Source organism: Coptis chinensis, chromosome 5 (assembly GCF_015680905.1).
Source record: "Coptis chinensis isolate HL-2020 chromosome 5, ASM1568090v1, whole genome shotgun sequence".
In the NCBI taxonomy this organism is placed as follows: domain Eukaryota; kingdom Viridiplantae; phylum Streptophyta; class Magnoliopsida; order Ranunculales; family Ranunculaceae; genus Coptis; species Coptis chinensis.
The window spans coordinates 57,779,774-57,797,253 of NC_141460.1; the positions used below are offsets into that span (position 1 = coordinate 57,779,774).

Here is a 17,480-nt window from a genome sequence, read left to right on the forward strand (position 1 = left end):
AGGACGCCGGCTTCATGATACCAAGTGTCACATTACATTATATATATCTTAAATGGCTTCATCATTCTGACATACTAAATAGTAAATACTACGGAAACCATGCCATGATTAACCGTTAAAAACATTTGTGTTTTTTTATAACCAATTAACTATGAAACTGGAACCAATAATTTGCCAAGATATGAAGACCTTGCAAATCAAAGTATAAAATTAACTCAAGTATGCAATTCGACTAGACACTGTTTAGAACATCACGTAATCGGGTGGAAATTTGTTGCAATGTTCAGCTTCATATATAAAAGGTCTTTGGGACCATATACTCTGGTAAAGCATTTCTTTTCTCCTTGAAAGTCGGGGTTATTTCACTCTTCCATTTCATCTCCTTCTGCCAACACCAGGTTCGCAATCAACGGGATAATCCTAGTCGACAAAACCTCTGTCACAGTATCATAAAACAAGACGTCAAAGACATGAGTATATTAAGCACACCTGGGAAAACACTATTTATTCCTAAATCACTTGATGAAAGACAAATAATATCAAAAATAAAAGTATGGACTGTAGCCCCAAAATCATATAATCCAAATATTCAATCTGTCGCAGAACAGGAAGTATTCGTCTATTGTAATTAGTTCAGAGTCACAAACTCCACACCCCCCAGGTTCTTCTGAATTTTAGGGTGGGAATTTACAAAGATGTTCTTTATTAAATAGCAAAATTATGCATTGTTCAGCAAGTTTTACTAAGCAGTCATTTAGGCATGCCAAACTCGATAAAAGAGGTACTAACCAGTTTGACCCCTTGCAAAAGAGTAACCCTTTGAGCTGACATAAGTACGAGGATTTGGCAACTGGTAATTCCTCAGGTAATCCGTCTTCCCCTGTTAGAGAAAGTACGAAACAAAAAAACTTAAGAACATATGGTGAAATCTCTTTTCAGTAAATTGGTGCATGAAAAGGAGTGAGGAGACGAGTAACAGACCTTAGTTATCACGCAAACATCAACATTGCTACCACTTCCCAAATCATTAAAAATGCCTGCACATATTGCCTGGCAAACAAGCTTAATACCTTCATCTCTCTGCAAAGACACCAAAAAGATATTAAGGAAAACAGAAAGCAGAAGAAACTTTACTGAAGACAAGACATTACAGCTAGGTGTACAGCAACACATTAAATGAAAACTACGACGAAAAAGAAGCTCGACTGATACAAACAAGCTTGCTAAGTAATGGACATGGAAACAAACGCGATTAACATCTGAACACCTTGAACCAGCATGCTCTCGCCCACTAAATATCAGAAGTATGCAGATATGATTCATGGGAGGGGAGGTGCTTGGAGCTAGGCTTCCTGATTGGGCCCTGGGGCAATGCCTATCACAGCCAACCACAACAATTTTCACAAAAAATTGACGCCTCGCGTGATTGGCGCCACTTCCTTTGACAACATATGGCCTAACAAACTTTGAAAATTGGAATGAAGAGGGAAAAGTGGTAAGTGTGTAACCAAATGTGCAACTATTAAGTATTGATATGTTCGACAAGTTTTCAACACTTGAAGGCGATCAAGATGATGGGCCCTTGGTCAGCAAGCAGACTTCCATGAACAGAAATTTTGATTTGTTGTATGAAGAGGACAATGAGATCAAGTCATCATACAAAATCAACAAGAAGAGAGTATGTTGTGATACTAAATTTTCGTTAATAACAAATTTCTGCTACTGTTTCAACAATCACTGCAAAAAGGAAGTATGGTGTGATGCATATGACCTATTAAAACACACACACACAAATAATTGTGCATACTTATTAGTTTATAAATCCATTAATTATCTAGTGACTAAATGAGTAGAAATCTTCGAATTACATATGGGAACTGACAACCAACATCATCAACACCCAGAAACATCGTTGTGCCAGCTTCAGCTTTACTTCTAGCTTGAAGGCTAAATGCACCTACTTCTTACATGTAGACCAATCAAGTGGGAGATCATTTGAGTTATGGAGAGTCTGATCATCCTTGGTCACTACACCCTAGATATTGCCACAATGCAAATGGCTACATCAAGCATGGGAATGCCACGAATCAAAGCTTCCCTTGGAGACAATATGGGGCCACTGTCCTCAAGACAAACTTTCCCATCTTCAAACATGGAATACATGATATCAGACAGACACAACTTCATCAACGTTGCAAAAAAAATCAGTCTAATTGTATTTCAATCAAAATTTATTTTTCAGGCACAAAAAGGGTAGAGAAATGTTTGGATGAGAATAAACGTGTGAACAAGAATGTAAATTTTAAGTGATACCAACTCGGATTTGCCATATTGCGCATTTGCACCTAGGTGATCCTGGCCCTAGCCGCTCATCTAAGCCCATATGAGCCTAGAAAACGCAGGCGGCGCAAAGAGTTAGGCTCTTCCTTGAGTCTAGCCCAGCAGCATACACAAATTTCATCTTTCATCTTTAAACAATACTGCCATATGGGAGCAGAAGGACGGGAGGTTCTTGAACTTTTAAATTTAATTTACATAGTTGGAATCATCAGCCTTTTTTTTTTTTTTTTTTTTTTGCTCGGTAAAAGTTAAATTGTATTATATCAAAGGAAACATAGGTCAAGATAACCTACCATTACAAAGGACATACAAAAAAACAACCCAAAAGTAAACCAACCACCCTACTCAAGACTCTCTATACATAATACCACCAGCCATTTGTCACAATTAAATAAAGTAAAAATCACATTGGTAAATGATAGATATTTTCTATGCATAGACATTGTTTGACCTCCCTTTCTTGGTTGTTCAATAAGTTTCAAAAAAGAAAAACCAAGAACCTATCAAAATTAAAAGGTAAATTAATATCCCGAGTCACGATATGAAACACTTAAATCCTTGTCAATCCATGACCAAGTAAAAAACATTTAACAGGAGAGTATGATCTTTTGTTCGCATGATCTGCCAATTATAAAATGTCAAAAACATGCCAAATCTGAAATTTCTACCACCACGAAAACTTGTTTACAAATTGAAAAAAGAGAGGACCATCTATATTCAATGTGAATTGAAACTACATTCCAAAAATTTGGAGTAGGACATTTTATGCAATTACAACTTAAGTATTCAATGTGAATTGAAACTACATTCCAAAAATTTGGAGTAGGCCATTTTATGCAATTACAACTTAAGTAATGCGGAACAAAATTTCTTAATGTGTCAACCGCCAAGAGGTTATTTGTGAGTCTAATTTCCATGTGTCCACGGAACCCCACCCTTTATGGATACAGAACCTACAAGCCCAAACATACTCTATAAACACCAGACCCCAGTACCCACGCAGTTATCAATATAAATAGATAAAAAGAACATACCAATAATAAAAAATAAAGAGAGCATACTCAACAAACAATGATAAGTTTCAAACCCATTCCCACAAAAAATCAATGAGTAACTTATCCAATTAGCCTTGTTGTAAGTGTGAAGTGTAAACACAATAACAAGTTGGGTGTGATGATTGTGCATCAAATCAATAAATAATAGTTCTGAAAACATGCAGTCAAAGCATGAGTTTGAATAACACATCACATGGAAGAGCTTAAGTTACCAGGGACATGAGAATCATGACATCTGCAGAGTCACATAAAGTTTAGAGGTCCCAAACATTATAACAAGAGAGTTGCCTCCACAGGTGTAACATCGTAAGCTAGGGGACAATTCATTTAAAAATGATATTTTTTACAAAGTGGCCAAAATTGCAACTATTTATACAGGTCATCAAAGCAACACAGAAAGCACATCACTATAACTCCTTAATATATGCAAAAAAAAATTACTTTTTTATCATATACTCTTCTTCCTGTTCTGGTAATTCTACAAGCTTTTTGTTTTAATTATCCAGAAAAAATTCATCCAGGAATGGGAAGAGACTCGTCATTTCAGACACGAATATTACCAAAACGGGTTCATTCACTTAAGTTGCAGAAATATTTTTCTCTGTTTTTTTCACAATTAGCAGATAGTTGAATCTGCTAAATTTCTTCATGTTAAGTACAAATAGAATGCCAACTTACAGAGAGGCCTTCTTTGTAGTTTGACTCAAACATAGCCATTGCAGCCAAAGAACCCGAGCCCATTGTCGCGTAAGGAAGTGTATCAGTCGAACCATGAGGATAGATCTGCAGAAAATATCACATCACACCCCAAATACATATATAACACACAAGAAGATAAATTGAACTAATTATTCTCATATCAAGAGCAGTTTAAACTCACAGTATGCAAATGAGGTCCAGTAATATCAACTCCACCAAGTACCAAAGCAGCACTGACATGTCCTTGGTAACTAAACAACAATCAATATAATTAGTCCTACTCCAATTCTATGCATTTTGCTACACATAAGGTACGGAAAACGTAATTACCCGAAAAGGTGAGTCTTTAATAGTGTAAGAGCTGTAACAACCCTCGACTCACGACCAGTTGCCTGACGGTGTAACTGCAACTGCGAGCTGACCATGTCTACAAATGGACACAATAAAATACAATCCTTAACAACTAAAAAGACACAAAAAAAATGGTGATAATGTATTACCTGTAACTGCCTCGGTATCAGCAGCAGTCCCAGCTCCACAGCAATATATATTAGGTGCCATATAATGAATCTTCTCACAATTCTTATCAGCAACTATAGGTCCCTCGGTAGCTCTTGTATCTGCTCCAAGTATAATTCCACCCTGAAAAAAACAAAAAGATTTATTAATTACCAATTATTATTATTCTTAATTAATTAAGTTTCGTTTTAAAATTTGACCTGGAAAACTAGGCCGACAATAGTGGTACCGGTTTTGCGATAAGTTGGAGGTTTGAAACCAGCTTTATTCATTAACATCTCATTTCTTCTACATAGATCGAAATTGAATCCACCTTGATCAATCGCTGCTGATACTTTCCCCATTTCTGTTTTTTAGTGTGGATCTGAAAACTAACAACCCTAATAAATAATAATAATAATAATTACCTTTTCTTGAAGAGAGGGAAAACTCCCATTCATGGGCTTGGGCTAGATCCGGTTCGGGTCCACACTTTCAGGCCCAGCCCAAATCATTTTTACGTTTGGACAAGATCGGATTTAATAATATGGAACTGTTCTACTTTGGTGTCCGAACTCTATGGTCATGACATAGATCAAATTAGTTAATATATTCTATTCTTTCCAAGAAGACAATCATTTCTCCGTAACAGATGTTTGTCTTGTTTATTTCCTTTCTGATTTTCATTTTAGCTAAAGCATTGATCAAACGTTGGTCACAGACTTACAGACTGGCTATTCCATCCTCGCATGTCAACTTGAACTCTATTAAAAGTTCGCCAAATTGTTTGAATACAGATTTCATTTCTGCCAACATTTTGGAGCTCAAGTTACATTACAACCGCACGAACAATATATGATAGACAATTCGTGGATTGGCCCTAAATAGCCAAAATAGGTAAGACTCAAACACGAAACCCCATCAACAGTCAGTATTTACAGCCCTTAGATTCATCCACTATTATTGAATGGAAGTCCAGATTAACTGCATATATTTATTTACCTAGCACCGGATTCAGTAAACAAACCCTAATGTCTGCAGCAATTGATTGTCAAAAATAAAGAACACATGGCTGAAAATTACAGATAACGATAATACATTGACAATTCTTTTCATTTTTCTTTCCGCCTTAAGTTAACAAGCAATATACTCGCACATCCTATCTTCCGATTTTGGTGGGGAGGATCGAACAATTAAACTCCAACGCTAGAAGAAACCCTCTTTCCCCCCACCAGCTCTCACACTCTACAGCTCTTTTATGGGAAAATTATGCTCATAATAATGTACATAAACAACAAAATCACTCAAATCTAATTCATTCCTCGCAAAATAAACTTGTGCAAACTGGGGACCAACAGCTGCAGACTATATTTCACCTGACATAGACAAGTAAACAATCCAAGATCCCCACGGATTTCAGGTGGCTGAAAAGACTTGTCACCAAAATAACTCCTGTTGTAGTGTTTAAATGCCCTTATAGGAAGTATTGACCTCACAATCCAGGAGGGAAATTGTTGATTTGTGCTTGTTCCAAAACATCTTGGTTGTTCGCTTTGTACGCTATCCTTATCCGCATAACAAGATTTTTCTGTACAAAGAAGTGGATATTACACAGTTTAACAGAAATACAAAAAAAAAACCTTCTACCTGATTATGAATGTAAGAGAAAATATAATTAGAATCTCAATCATCCGCTTCACAGATTCATGTGCATGCACACACAAAACAAAATATTATTGTGCCATTGATACTATTTTCACATTACGGAAAAATAATCTTCAATCTCCATGTATGGAAACAAAAGAAGTCTTCTTGGTATCATAAGAAGTGTAGCTTAAGTGACATTGTAATCAGAAGTGTTTAAGATTGAATTTGACTTCTATATATTAATATTAAAGCTCGCACCCAATGTATTTTTAAAAATTCCACATAAATCGAGAGAGTCCCAACTTTATTTAAATACCAAAAATAGAAAGAATAACAAACGGGAATTATTTCCCCTATTAAAACAGGAATCCTTCTACTAAAACGAGAATCACCCTTCTAAATTATATCAACAACGGGATCCACCAATTAAAAACAAAATTTTCAAGCACAATTAAAACGATTTGTTAAGAAATTAAAATGGGTTTTTAACTAAAACGGTAATCCTTTTCCCCAGTTAAAACGATTTGCTATAAAATTTCTACATGTTTTAGTCATGATTCTTGAGCACGTTTTCAAAAGAGTCGGCGCATATCCACGGGATTACTTTCTAGTTATTTGTAAATGGGATGCTATAGTCTTGTAATTTGGCTTCGAGGAACCAAAACCTAGCCTTAGCCTTAGGACCTTGCTAAGAGTTAGCTATCTTTGTTTACTTGTAAGTGTAACCAATAAAAAAACACAAATTATAGATTTATGGGTTAAGTAGTATTACCTCCCCACTAGATGAGCCAATTAGGATTTGCCACCCACTAGATGGGAAATTAGGGTTCCCCCCCCCCCAAATACACACAAAAAAAAACACGGTCAACTCAATTTGACTTTTTTTTTGTGTGTATTTAGGGGGGAATCCTAATTGGCTCATCTAGTGGGGGGTAATACAAGTTAACCCTAGATTTATTCCTTTAATGTTGCATTGATATCCCTTGCTTTTAAAATCATGTAGCATATTAAGAGAAGCATAGCATTTTGGTAGAGTGAGGCAATACTTGCCATTAACTTCTTCAATCTTGGAACAAGAACCTTCTTGATAATCTTGTAAAAAGGCCCAAAAAGGCTTACAAGCCTGCAATCCCAAAAAGTTCCGCCTATTCTTTCTTTGGAATGAGGGTAATAAAGGTAATTTGAGTTGCCAATCAATTAAGCCTTGCTTATGAGATTCTTCAAATCACATTCATTAACATCCTCTTTCGAAAAGTGGTAATATTACTTTAAAAACATCAGTGTGAAGCAGTCCAAAGCCTGTGCCTTCTGCCCTATCAGTAGCCCTTTTTACATCCTCCACAAGTATAATAGTCGACAATATCTTATCAAGCATGACACCTAATTCCTTTTTCTATAATTATCAATGGAAATTAATCGCTCCAGAGCAGCACACACCAAAAGAAGAAAGTAATCACAAGGGAACCTTCAGACCCCAAAACGTTGGACCTCGAAAGTAAGGAAAAGAGACCACCATTGGTTGGAACAGACCAAAAAGCGGAGAGTGAAGTTGAACAACCATAATCTTGCCCGAGTTGAATGAAGTTATAGGAAAACTAAGGTGTGAATAGGAAGTGCTTTGAACAATTGGAGTAAAAGACAAAATCAAGTTGGAAGACTCGGCGGGCTTGATTGTTCAGAGGAAGAACCTGACATATCATATGAGAACCTACCTCAATAGAGGTAGCAAAATGAGATTTAAATGAGCTATTACATACGAAGGGAATTTCTTGCATACAACATCCAAGGATAGTCGATGTGATTGAAAGAGAAAGAAACACAAAGTTCTTTCACACAATGGCTACAGCTAGAGGGAGGTGCAACAATCTCCGTAATTGATTTTTGGAAGAGCTCTCCTGGAGGATAAATAACAAGCATTGTAAACAATGCGGTGGAACTTCACAAATTCCTAAATAAAACCTAATCAGTGATGCCAAGGTTGGAGGGTATCATGATGATTGATAGAATCTCAAGGGAGGAGAACACTAATTTGGAAGTTCCCATATTTGAAGAGGTAAATGTGGCTATCAACAGCCTCGGAGGTAAGAAGCCACTGGGTTCGGAAGGATTTTCATGTTTAAATTAAGAAATGTCGGCACTCTTTTTTATGAGATGAAGGCGGTCATCGATTAGCGGCTTAACACTGCCTTTGTTGCCCTCATTCCAAATAAAGAAGCGGAAGAACATACTGGTCATTATAGGCCTAAAAGGCTAAGAAGTCTTTGCAAAAAATTATCACAACTATTCTTGGTACAAGATGAAGAAGGTTATGGAGGGTATTATCTTACACTACCAAAAATGTTTATTTATTTTTGTATTATTTTTAAGTTCACACTTTTTTCCATAGTTCCTTGAATCCCCCGGTGAAGGCGGGAACTGAACCCAAGACCTTGGGCCCAACCTCCCAAATTTTCACCGGTAAATACTCTCTCAGCATGGGCAAGTGAGATGAGCAACCCTTTGTAATGGAGGAATTGGAGGATGTAGAGTGTGGTCGAGTAGCTCCTTGCTACTTGGACAACATTAAAATCTTTGTTATCGTTATGATTATTACAGAGTGAATTTTACGGCTCAAAAAGAAAAATATTTGCTCTACAATAGTTCTATGGTTCATTAGTGGTCATATAATGATCAATTTTTAGGTATCAGAGTCTAGCTCAATTAATCTGTTAAAGAATATATAAAATAAGAATGATCGGACAGATTTAAACAAGAGAAAGAACAAGAATTAGGAATCCCACGTGTGGCATAGGTTATGTTTAATTTTTTTATACTCTAAGCAAAATGTATTTTTCTTTCTTTTATCAGCATCATGTAGCACAGATTTAGTAATAGCATATTTGATCAAAACTAAGACAAGGTACGAAAGGGGGCTATATCTTGGAATTTAATCATTTGATAGACCAAATTCCCCAAATACGGGATGGGGAAAAAGAAAACATAGCAATATTGAGCTCACTCACCTGCCCATGTTGGCTATTAGTAACCCGTAGACTTTGTCCAATTGAGCCATTGCCACTTGCTGGAAGAGTATTACTTGTAGCTGGCTCTAAATGCAGTTGGATAAACTGTGGATGAACACGCCGATGTGCCATATGTGTATTAGAAGGATGAAAGATAAATTGCAGAAACTTACATGCCAGGTGTTTTTTTTTATATAAACTATGTGCCAGGTGTTAAGTGTAACTGGATAAACAAGAATCCCACACCCAATACATTATAAAACTATGACTAATTTTATCAACAAGGACAACTAATTAAGCTATAGCTTCCACCACCAAGTCCCCCATAATGGGACATCCTTTCAGAGGACAGACATCAGTCGACATACAAAATTGAGTATGTCTCACCAATAGAAGAATTACTCAGTCAACAGTATAAATGTAAGACCACAGCACTATATTAAGGTAACCATAAACACTAAGGTACAGCAAAGGGAACACAAACAGCTCATGCTTTAAAGCCTCTGTATTAAGAATTGTATTGACCGCACACAACATAAACACATCCATTCACAAGTAAAGTCGAAACAAAATATAAAGCACAAGGAAAACAAACTGGAAGAGCACCAGAAGCTCATTAAACTGTAAAAAAATAATTTGATAAGAAAAACGAAAAATCATTGTCCTAATATTATGAGGCAAAATATCGTAGTTGAGACACTTTAAAACAACACATGAATTGTGAACTAGCCACCAGGTATGATTTCTGGTCAGTCGCATAATTTTAACCAAAAGTAGATTTTCTTAATCAACAAACTGGAAAAGTTATACTTGAGTAGCATTTTCCAGAGTCAAACTTTTCTCCTAGAATTGAAGACCTCCTATGCTCTTTTGTGAACCGCTGGGCCTTGTCATCATGACAAGATGCCCACCACACTTCCTTTACCAAAACAAAATAAAATTTGTGACCACCCACCAAATACAGTTTGTTTATATATATATACCAGTAGTAGTCAAAGTTATCAGAAGAACCCATAGTACTGCTACACATACATTGCCAATGATATGTGAATTTACTCATCAAAATGGTCAAATTTCTTTTGAATTGCTCAGGACTCCACAGCATCTCAATGACATCATTGTAATCAAAAGAAGCCCACCACATTTCCTATTGCCAAGCTTATCAGAAAGACATCATTACCCAATTTTGGTATCATGATTACTTCGAATGATTTTTCAACCAATACTGTCAGTGTGCGCCCAACAAACATGGGTCTTTTGATGTGTCATTCTTGGTGTGTCATAAACTGAATTTCATTAATATAGAACCAATCACAAGTCATACTAAAGCCCATAGACCTTAATACCCTTGATGTAGATTTGCTGAGATCTGACAAGGTGTACTCTTTATCCTCCATTAAAAGACACAGTTTTCTGGTCTAGAGGAAAGACCCTACCCATATGCTGAGTTGCCAAACTTTCTCACTCAGTGTCTCAGTGAGACAATACTGTATTCCGTTTCTAACCCTGAGTAAGGTGCTAAGGAGTGTACTTGGCAGGCCAGTTACAAAAGACAAAACTCATCCATTTAGACGACGACAAATCTTTAACTAAATGGCTAAACCAGTGGAATATTTTACAAAAAAGAACCAACACTTCAGCAAATATTTAACTTAAAGCTGAAGCTACTCGTTGCGAGTCCGACCATTGGAATATAGTGTAGAATATCGTGGCGACTCAATACCAAAACTAACATTGTACCTTTCCTAGAGGCATTACGCTAAGTTCTTACAAGAGGCATTTATTGACAGAACATAATCCCATGAACAAAGAAGCTTATCTGTTTTGTTTGGACCAGGTAAACCCTTATATTGTAAATATTAAGAAGCTAAACTAATGCATGAGCATGGATTAATTAATTAATTAATTAGTAGTTTCTATTTTCATTGGTTTCCTAATTCAATTAGGAATAGGATTTAGGATGGTTTCCTATTTGGTTTCCAATTAGATTTAGTAGTTGAGTTTATTATATACAGGCATCTAGGCCTTCATTGTTAGGTTGGTTGTTATTGAATATTATTTCTTTCTTCATATTGAAGGTTTAAACCCTAGTTTAAGGTGTTTGATTTATTAAATCTTAATGATGTTTATCAATTGTTGAAGCTTTGCCAACAAGATACATCATAAACAGCACGAGGTTTTTGGGATGGGCTGTTACCTTTGGAACTGCTGCCTGGAAAATAAAATCCGTGTATATATTAGAAGACAAATTCGTAAAAACCGCATTGATCAATGTTGTCTGTGGGTTTCCAGTCTGTTTTGAGAAGCTGAAATCTATCTTCAAGGAGCTGCTCTGGAACGCAACAATAGATGGGTAGGTAGGGCCACTCTTCCCTGCATGAGCAAATATTAGTATTCTTAGATAACAAGATTCAGCGTCTACAAAAGATCATATAATACCAGATTTTGTGTCAACCTGTAAAGTCGGAATCTGTTGAGCTGTTCTTATTAGTCGCTAACAGACTGGGCGATATATCATCCAGTAAGTTTATCATTTGAGGAGTCGACGCGGGAGAAGAAATTTGCACTGAAAACGGAGAAGATGGCGACGCCAATCTCTCCAATGGGGCACCTGAGGACGTACTATTTTGACTGGTAAATAATATATCTGGTGAAGATACATCATTCCGTCCAGGAGGTGTTCCAATATCCAACAGTCGAAATAAAGCATCCGTTCCATTTGATGGAGCCTGGCCTGTACCTTACAAATGGAGGAGAGAAAGAACAATCTGATTAGTATACTTAACAATGTATTATGCTACAAACTGTGACAAAAATTTACGAAAAATAAAAAAGGATTCATCAAATCGGTGGAATGTAAGAATTAAAGGTCACGACTCGCAAGCATAACACACAGTGTTCAGATTGGCAAAGACCAAACTTGTTTAAATATCCAACAAATCAATAAGATATAAGATCATAGTTTTTGTGACATAAAAACAGGAGAGACAAACATCTTGACAATAGGGGGATGAGATACTCCTACTCAACTACATAGTATGTAGATATATCATCTTTCGAGGGAGAGATATAAAGGAGGCAGTGTTACAGTAATATGCAAGGCCACTATCTAAGATATAGGACCAAGCCCTTAAGTATTAATTTATTTGTTGCCATCTCGACAAAATTTGGTCATTCGGAAACCTCGTAAAGAAATACCCAGAGTCCCAGACACTTCAACAGCCCCAGTTATTTATGTATGTCGCAGAACTAAAAACAACCGGAATTCTTTCACTTCCAGATTTCTTTTATGATGTACTATGTGCAAAGTTCTAACTCCTTGAACAATTTTGAAATATTTTCCCAGTAAGAGAAAGATGAGTAGTTCAAAAAGTTATTGGAGTTCATCACATTCAGGATGCAGTTACTACAAATAACATAACAGATGGGATGCTGACATTTGGGTTTATAACAGATTTTAGGAAATAAAATATCCAATGCTGTTCCTAGAAAGTGTTAGAGTCAGCATCCACGTATAGGCATCCTAGCTCAAGAGTCGAGATAAATGTAACCAAATCTCAGCTAGCAACGATAGAAAATTTAACACACAATCTGAGTAAGTGAAATGCAGTTTCTTTCAGGATTAAAAGAGCATCAAGGACTGTAGACTGCAGAGAAAGACCTGAAATTGATGGATCCGATGTTAAACCCAGTCCAAAAATATCCTGAAAAGAATCAGCACCAGAAGAGCTAGGCATAGGGGAATCATCTGACCCCAAGTCAAGCAAATTTCCAAGCTCAGGTACCGGGGGTTTAGTAACTCCATTTGGAAGTTTGGGAGGAGCTCCATGAGAGGTTGAAGCAGTAGGGAGTAAAGAACCAGCCTTCCTTTTGCTGTAGGATGCCTCATCCAGAACAGGCATACGTTCAAGCAAAGCAGACCTGCACATATTAACCAAACAGCTTTGCAATAAATAAATTTGTTGCAGCTGACTACTGATAATGAAGCAAACCAACAGAACTATTAGCACGTACCTAATATTTTGGTGTTTGTCAATAATAGAGTTAAACTCCATGGATCTTTGCTGTAATTCCAGCACAAAGCTTCCTTTGTACTCAATAATTATGTCCTTTACCCTCCTAAAATATAGAATTGAAAAAGGGAAAAAAGTCATTCCACCAAGAAATAAAACAGATAAGTTTGCACAAGATTTTTATAAACACTAGAAGAATATCTCCGAAAATTAGGATCAGAGAAAAAATTACACAAGATAATGGGTAAAAGGATTCAACAAAGCAAATAATTAGACTTGTGTCAACTAAAAAGAAGAATAAAAGACAAAGACGTAAATTTCTCTTTGATAAAGTTACAATTACAATATAGCTTTTCCTTTAATTGACATAAGATATATATTCCACTAATTTCCAAAAATAAAAAGAAATAAGGTTAAAAATGTACCATGAGTAGGCTTATATTCCGAGGAGTTTAAGGAGTTTAGAAATTATTATTTTGAGCATTTTGTGCAACCAATTGCTAGGTTTGGATATGCTGTGATTGGTCTTTAGCTGTTTGGTTGTAATTCTTTTCTATTTTATAGGCTTTCTCGGCTAATTTTTATTTATTAAAAAAACAGAATTTTTAGTGAGCAGAAAAAAAAAAATACACTTGTAGCAAGGGGTAAAAACTAAATATGGTGTCTCATTGAGGCTTAACTTATCAGATACTTTTCCCCACGAGCATGACTAATAAGGATCAAAGACCTAAAAACTACTCCAATTCCTTTCATTTAAGCGCATATGCAACACTGCTAGTGTGTGTCTGCATGTAGAAACAAACATAGCGCATGCTTATGGCATTAAATGCACTTCTTACAAACTGAGAGTCTATTGCAAAAGATTTGCCTCAGTATTAATTGCCAGTTCAGGAATTAAGCATCTCACACCCCAGGTGAGATTTCTTATACAATCATCACCTACCAAAATACACTTGCCAACCTTTGCCTTCATTTCCTAGTTTTTTTCTCTTCAGGTAGTGCTCCTTCAGCAAGGTACTTCTTATAAGGTTCCATCCAACTAATTTCCATGTTGGATGCTTCAGAGCTTAACCAGAACCATCTATGAGCATGCGACATCCAAAAGCCTTCCTACAGGATTTGGGGTTTTATTAGCAGCTTATGGACACAAAAAATTGTTTCCCTGAACGTAATAATCAAACACCGAGATCTGCGAGAAGACCAATCAGAAACTCCGCTAAACAGTTCGGCATTTCTCTAAAATTTAGGGGAGCTATAGGATGTCAAATTCTCTATCAACAGATTGACCATTTGAGAAGCCTTCTTGATCTGTCTGACTTGCCTAAAACTCAACTAAAACAAGGTCAACACTTCTCTGTGGCAGATCCCGGAGCTAGAACAATTTTCTCAAACTTCAAATAGTTGCAGACTGCATCCACTATAGTTTTTCTCACAAAATGTACAGGACTCTCTTTTTACTTTTACTCTGACCAGAATGGAGGATTTATAAGAGTTCTTCGTATGCCCAACATTGGCATTAAATAGTGTCTTCGACCCTTCGTATATGACATAGTTCTTCGTATGCCCAACACAAAACTAGTTGATAACAGTATAACAAACACATATACACTAGTAGTTGTCCACTCGTGAATCGTATCGAGAATCGTTTTCATTTACAAATAAATAAGATATAGTATTTACAAACATATAGATAGCATGTGCCAACTAGCAAATTTGGTAAAACCTTAGGGTGATGATACCATAGGTCTGGGGCTTGAACCCCGTAGCACCAAAGAGTTACTGATCTCATTTAAAACAGGCTTGGCAATCAAAAAAAAATAGTCATATAGGGAGTCCATCTACAATTTCACTCTAGATTTTAAATGCCATAAGTAAAGTTTTGACCACGTATTCTCAAGAGAATAGTATTTGGGTTGCTTTTAAAAGAAATCTGTTTGCAATGTTTAGTTACAGATTTCCAATCAAAAAAAAATGTTTAGTTACAGATATAAAACACGGCCCATGTAAGAGAAGCCCAATAAATTTCTTTGATTACAGGCCCAGTTTTCCACAATCACTCATTCCATGACTGAAGTCATAACTCGTGAGTCATGACCCCACTCATCACATACAAACCCTACATCTGGTTGGCAGTTTCACCTCAGCCGCCACCACCTCAAGAGGAAGAAATAAGAACGAAGGAAAACAGGAAAATCTCAAACCATTCTTCTTCTTTTCTTTCTCTTTCTTTCTTTCCCTTCTTTTTTTTACTACTGTTCTGACTTCTCTAGATCAGTTCTGTAACTCAGAAGTTTGCACTTCGTTTGATTTTTGAGAATCGGAAAATGGTGTGATTCCTTCCGATTCCACGATCAAAACCACGATTTGCAACGATTCTCATGAGCTACGAGTCTATGGTGTGATTCAAATCTCTAACCCTTCAACTCGCTCTGAGTAGTACAATTCAACTCGGGAATCATACGATTTTGACAGTACTGTATATATCTATGTGTTCTGAATACATCTGGACATGCCTTTGACACATCTTATGTTGCACGTATTTCATCACCAACATATGATTTATGGTTTTTGTTTTTTGTGTTTTTTTTATTTTTTCTGATATTTTGAATTTTGATTTCATCATTGGTTTTCAACGGACATCGACAATAACCAGACACCAACTTGTGGAGTCAACAGTTAACATCTCAGAATTTATTTCCAAAATGTATATCTAGTTTCTCTCGCAGCCACATCCCACATGTACGGCGCGCATCTTCGCACACATAGGACCTTCCATGGGAATACCATTTACACGGGTTAGGGCAAAGGATAAGTTGATTAAATGCATGATCTCACACATACATGGAGGGATGCAAACTTATTGCAGATCAATCTTCAAAAACTGGGAGCGACCCCAAGCAAAAATGTTATTTAGACATATGAAACAGTGCATGGAGATCTTAATGAATAAAATATGAGACCCCTTATGAAACTGATTACTAATTTGGGCAGTGGACAATTTTGGCTCATAAGGTGAGGGTGCGTAGGGGGCCGGGTAGCCTAATTGGGATACAGGATACTACACTTTTCACAACGTTGCAGTCCCATCTTCCTTATTAATATGTACTGGCTTGCAACACTCATTTTTCATATAAAAACATTCTTGCTCCCTAGCAACGAAACATATGATGCTTCTCATCTTCGATTCATTTTTTCCGTTATAAAAGTTGCATCACCAAAACCAGTATATCGGAAAGAACTAAAGAAAAGGTCCAAGGGATGTGAACCGAAATGTCATGAAAAACAAAATCAGGATAAAACATTTTAGAAATTTTAAAACAAAACAAAAGGAAAAGAAAAGAATAACACTTACTTTGAACAAGAAGGAAAACGAGAAGACAGCTTCAGAAGAGCAACCAAAGACATTGCACGTGTGGTAATATCGGATGTATGCTGCTTTAAGGAAGCCTCTAAGACATCCACAGCATCAGACTCTGTTACCTGCTTTGGAGAAATTCAGTACACGATGTTCTTTTTAAGACAAGAAATAAATAAAGGCTAATACTCCATAATACTCTCATTTCTTTGGAAAAAAACAGACATCACCCTGTATAATTGATGAAACTTATGCCAGTTGTCAAATAAAGTTGGCCTAAACCCAAAATGAGAATAAAAGAAAGTATCCTGAGGAACAACCCATCCTCTTGAGTTTTCCATTGCGCCCCCCAACACACACACACACACGCAAATTTTTTAATTTCTTGACAACTAAATTGTTAGCAGGGAAAGATACAAAGAATAGAGAAGATAGGCATGGACCTAAAATTTAGATCACCCAAAGGATGCTTACAATAACACAAAATATGGATGAGGGCGTACTCACAGTTATGGGGTCCTCATTATCAAGCATCCCAACATTATTGACCAACATTTCACCATATTCACCGATACACCAGACTGCCACCCGAATAAGACTTTCCTGGGGCAACAGTGTAAGAGAATCTCTCAGAGAGATCAGCACAAGCAATACTCACTTTCAAATTGTCAAAGCTGTAATACTTATTGTTAAGTACCTGTTCACCTGATGTTTGAAGTGCTCTGTAAAGGGACCTTACAGTATAACCTTGGAGGTCAGAGGCATTGCTTATGACAACAATAAGGGCATGCCATACTTCATCCTTCACGTAATTTCCAGCCTAAAAGTTACAACAAAACTGAATAATAAATTTTTCTGTTACAAATATACA

The 17,480-nt window shown here is 36.5% G+C and overlaps 2 protein-coding genes across 6 annotated transcripts in view; both read right to left on the minus strand.

Moving 5' to 3' along the window:
• Positions 1–108: 108 nt before the first annotated feature.
• On the minus strand, positions 109–5,012 carry LOC147498099 (proteasome subunit beta type-7-A-like). Its single transcript, XM_086560259.1, has 8 exons — positions 4,814–5,012; positions 4,595–4,736; positions 4,425–4,521; positions 4,276–4,345; positions 4,074–4,178; positions 982–1,080; positions 790–880; positions 109–436 (listed from the first exon to the last, which is right to left on the minus strand). The coding sequence occupies exons 1-8, from the start codon at positions 4,955–4,957 to the stop codon at positions 363–365; spliced, it is 822 nt and encodes a 273-aa protein (XP_086416385.1). The 5' UTR covers positions 4,958–5,012; the 3' UTR covers positions 109–362.
• A 638-nt stretch (positions 5,013–5,650) lies between these two features.
• Positions 5,651–17,480, minus strand: part of LOC147498100 (AP-1 complex subunit gamma-2-like) — a 28,168-nt gene continuing 16,338 nt past the window's right edge. The window contains exons 10-18 of one of the 5 annotated variants that reach the window (XM_086560263.1): positions 17,307–17,429; positions 17,117–17,212; positions 16,607–16,734; positions 13,256–13,360; positions 12,903–13,162; positions 11,697–11,975; positions 11,439–11,614; positions 9,242–9,346; positions 5,651–6,180 (exon numbers count right to left, since the gene is read on the minus strand). In XM_086560263.1, coding sequence (XP_086416389.1) covers positions 6,085–6,180; positions 9,242–9,346; positions 11,439–11,614; positions 11,697–11,975; positions 12,903–13,162; positions 13,256–13,360; positions 16,607–16,734; positions 17,117–17,212; positions 17,307–17,429 — 1,368 coding nt within the window. In that variant the 3' untranslated portion in view covers positions 5,651–6,084. Of the gene's footprint in view, positions 6,181–9,241; positions 9,347–11,438; positions 11,615–11,696; positions 11,982–12,902; positions 13,163–13,255; positions 13,361–16,606; positions 16,738–17,116; positions 17,213–17,306; positions 17,430–17,480 lie in introns of all 5 variants that reach the window. The other 4 variants (XM_086560261.1, XM_086560262.1, XM_086560260.1 and 1 more) reach the window with 4 other exon arrangements.

Coding starts and splice junctions, on each gene's coding strand:
- LOC147498099 (XM_086560259.1), bottom strand. CDS start 4,957: ATGGGGAAAGTATCAGCAGCGATTGATCAAGGTGGATTCAATTTCGAT. Junction 4,346..4,424: donor TTAAAGACTCACCTTTTCGG/GTAATTACGTTT, acceptor ATTGTTGTTTAG/TTACCAAGGACATGTCAGTG. Junction 1,081..4,073: donor ACTACAAAGAAGGCCTCTCT/GTAAGTTGGCAT, acceptor GTGTCTTTGCAG/AGAGATGAAGGTATTAAGCT.